This window comes from Acanthisitta chloris, unplaced genomic scaffold (assembly GCF_000695815.1).
Source record: "Acanthisitta chloris isolate BGI_N310 unplaced genomic scaffold, ASM69581v1 scaffold15320, whole genome shotgun sequence".
NCBI lineage: Eukaryota > Metazoa > Chordata > Aves > Passeriformes > Acanthisittidae > Acanthisitta > Acanthisitta chloris.
In genome coordinates, this window is record NW_008652327.1 from 1 (window position 1) to 3,031 (window position 3,031).

Consider the following 3,031-nt stretch of genomic DNA (forward strand, 5'->3'; position numbering starts at 1 on the left):
GGCCTGGGAGTTCAGGCTCCCTCCCACCAACCCCGAGCGTTACGAGAGGAGAACATCGCGGTCGGAGCCAATGACAGCGGCTCCGCACGACTCCATTTAAGCTGTGGTGGGCGGGAGCAAGGGAACTCGCCGAAGCGTTCGAAGGAAAGCATGTATGTAGGTGTAGGATTTGTAGTGATCCACAGTGTTTCCTATCAGCAGAAACAAAGGAGCGTGTTCAGGTTCACTGGCAACCGGGTGGTATTTGAAAACTTTATGCCAGAGACTCTGGCTGCCGTCGGTGTGCATAGTTATGAATCAAACAGATCTCAGGTCACTACAAGCTCCCTGCGTAGTAGGAGCGTTTTGGGTAGGTACAGCTAACCTCTGATTTAGGAAAGAATTAGAGTCTCAGCAAAGGAAGTATTGCAGGCGTGTGGACCTCAGAGAAGACTCCAGAGTTGTAATGGAGCCCTCCAGGGTACTGTATAAGTCAGTGTTGGGAAGTGTAGAGGAAAAATACATACCCATTGGGTGTAAAGCTGCTGAAAAATAGTCAGGAGAGACTTCAGGTCTCTGAGGTGCATCTGGAGAATACAGGCAATTAAGTTTTTCTTGTGCTGTAGTCAAAGTATTAATTTGATGGTAGTGTGCTGGCAAAATCCTAGTGTAGGTAAAGCTGAAGAATCTTTGTAATGTGCATAAGCTGCCAGAAGCCCTGGAGGTGTCTTCGTCCAGCTGGAAACCAAATTCTCTTGATAATAGGTGTTTATTTCCATTTTCTGTCAGCAAATGCTCAATTAAACTTGTATAAAAGAGTTGTCTGCAGCCCCATCTAGGATACAGTTACATTCCTTGTTTCCTTTCCACTTGGCCTTAGCATTCCTCTCCCTCCCCCTACCCCTTCCTCTCCAAGCTTAGATGGCTGCAGTGGGGAGTGTAACCATCTGACTGGCATTCTCCAGGTCTACCTGTCTGCTAAGCCTTAGGTGTCTCCTGCCTTTCTAACGAATGTGGGAGACATTCTGAGGAGAGCCTCAATTCAAGGCTTCCTTTGCAAGTGCTCTGTTAGATTTTGGTATCAAAGATATTCTCAGTTTCCTTTTTTTTTTTTTATCCAGTGAAAATGTCCAGACTGTTTCTTATAAAACTTGAAGTTGGTACATGTGTGATGTGTCTGTGTGGCAGAGTGTGTTTGTGATCCTCCTCAGAGAGTGCAGCTGCAGTTTTGCATAGTTCCTGAGGCTCACACAGTAACTGAGATTGCTGCAGTTGTGTCTGTGTTTGGTGCTTAATGTGTTTCCAGATCCAGCAGTTTCAGGCAAAATACTTGCTTTGGGATCATTCTAGTCAGTTCTGGCGAATTACTGGCTAGACTTTCAGAACTCTTGGCTGCCTGGCTCATTCTTACGGGGGGGGGATAGAAGTTCTGAGTGCACTGCATAAGGTTTCTGGCTCCATACTCTTTTCATAGTAGAGATGGATTAGTCAGAAAAAAAATAGGTGTCAGGATTTAGTTCTTTTTTCTGGCCTCTCTGGAATTTGTTTAGGTTGGATTCCTAGGGAAATAAAGGTTATGTAATGATGTTGTGCTTTCCTTGTAGAAGCATGAGCCTAGTCATGGCTAGTTGCAGCCATGTTTTGCAGAAGGAGAGAGTCTTAGGGGTGGTTAAGATTCTATTAGTTTTGTGAAATTCAGCAGCTGGATCAAGGTATCTGAACTAGCTTCCCACTGAGGGAAGGCAAAAGAATAAATCAGCTCAAAATGTTCTATTTGGCAGTAAATTTTCCATTTCGTTCAGTTGTCTTGGGTAACTTGTGTGGTAGCTCAGATGTGCCAGGGTTCTGCTGAGTCTTGTCTGATTGGAATGTGGGATGGTGTCTAAAAAGATGAGTGTGGGGATGTGCAGCTCTGGGAAATGATGTTGGGCTGGTTTTCCTGTTTAGGGAGCTTGGAATGCTGAATTTGTGAACATTTGGTAGAATGTTGTGAGGTTGGCCATTTTCCATGATTTTTAATCTGCTTTTTTTGTTTTTTTGGTCAGAAGATTAATTCACATGTGTTAGTTTTCATGATCACTTCTGAAGTATCCTAGGTCTATTGTGTCAGGTTGCCCAAGGAGTTAGTGGCTGCCCCAACCCTGGGCAGTGTTCAAAGCCAGGTTGGATGAAGCCTTGAGCAGCCTGGTCTAGTGGGAGGTGTCCCTGCCCATGGCAGGGAGTTGGGACTAGATGATATATAAGGTACATTCCAACCCCTAAAGTTCTGTGATTATGCGAAACATTTGTAAAATGCAGTTTAATTATGGTTTCTCTGTGTAAATATGGCCTAGCTTTTGGGTGCATTTCCTTGAAACTGGTAAGCTCAGTTTTCATCAGTAAGAATGTCAAGGCCTTTTGTTATTAAGTTTGTGAACAGTTGCAGGCTTTAGGAGGAGAAGGGAAAGTTGGAGCATAAACTTTTTGATTAATTTCTTGGTAAAGATCAAACAAAGGAATGCAGAAAAGTTCTAAAATTTCCTAAGAATTTGGTGCAGAACAGGCATAGGTATTTGAAGAGGAAGCTTCACAAATGTAGCTATAGTAGCGATACGAAACCCTTAAACCCTTAAACCAAAAGCCATAAAACTGATCACAGGGGGAAATGGGAGCAAAAGAGTGTTCTGTAAATAATTGGTGAGTTGAACTTTCTAGAGTACTACTAAAAAGTAGTTGTTTTTAAAAACTCTGGGAAGAGGAGCAGAGTCAAGATGCAAACTTACCTTCGGTTTCTTTCCACAAAGAATATGAAACTTAACTCCAAATTTCTTCTTTATTGTTTCAGATGTTGGATGAAAATAATCATCTTATTCAGTGTATAATGGACTACCAGAACAAAGGAAAGACTTCTGAATGCTCTCAGTAAGACCTTAACCCATATCTACTGTGGACTGGGTGAATTTCCATGTAGATCACTGTTCTTGGTTTGTTTAGCTCACCTTGTGGGAGAGCTGTGCTGTGAAGAGCCAAAAAGTGTTGCTACAGATACTACACTTAAAATTTATATTTATAT

At 42.6% G+C, this 3,031-nt stretch overlaps 1 protein-coding gene across 1 annotated transcript in view; it reads left to right on the plus strand.

The window, feature by feature from the left end:
• Positions 1–2,803: 2,803 nt before the first annotated feature.
• SS18 (synovial sarcoma translocation, chromosome 18) overlaps positions 2,804–3,031 on the plus strand; it is a 41,988-nt gene continuing 41,760 nt past the window's right edge. Inside the window, exon 1 of the mRNA XM_009077013.1 lies at positions 2,804–2,880. Coding sequence (XP_009075261.1) covers positions 2,804–2,880 — 77 coding nt within the window. The remainder of the gene's footprint in view (positions 2,881–3,031) is intronic.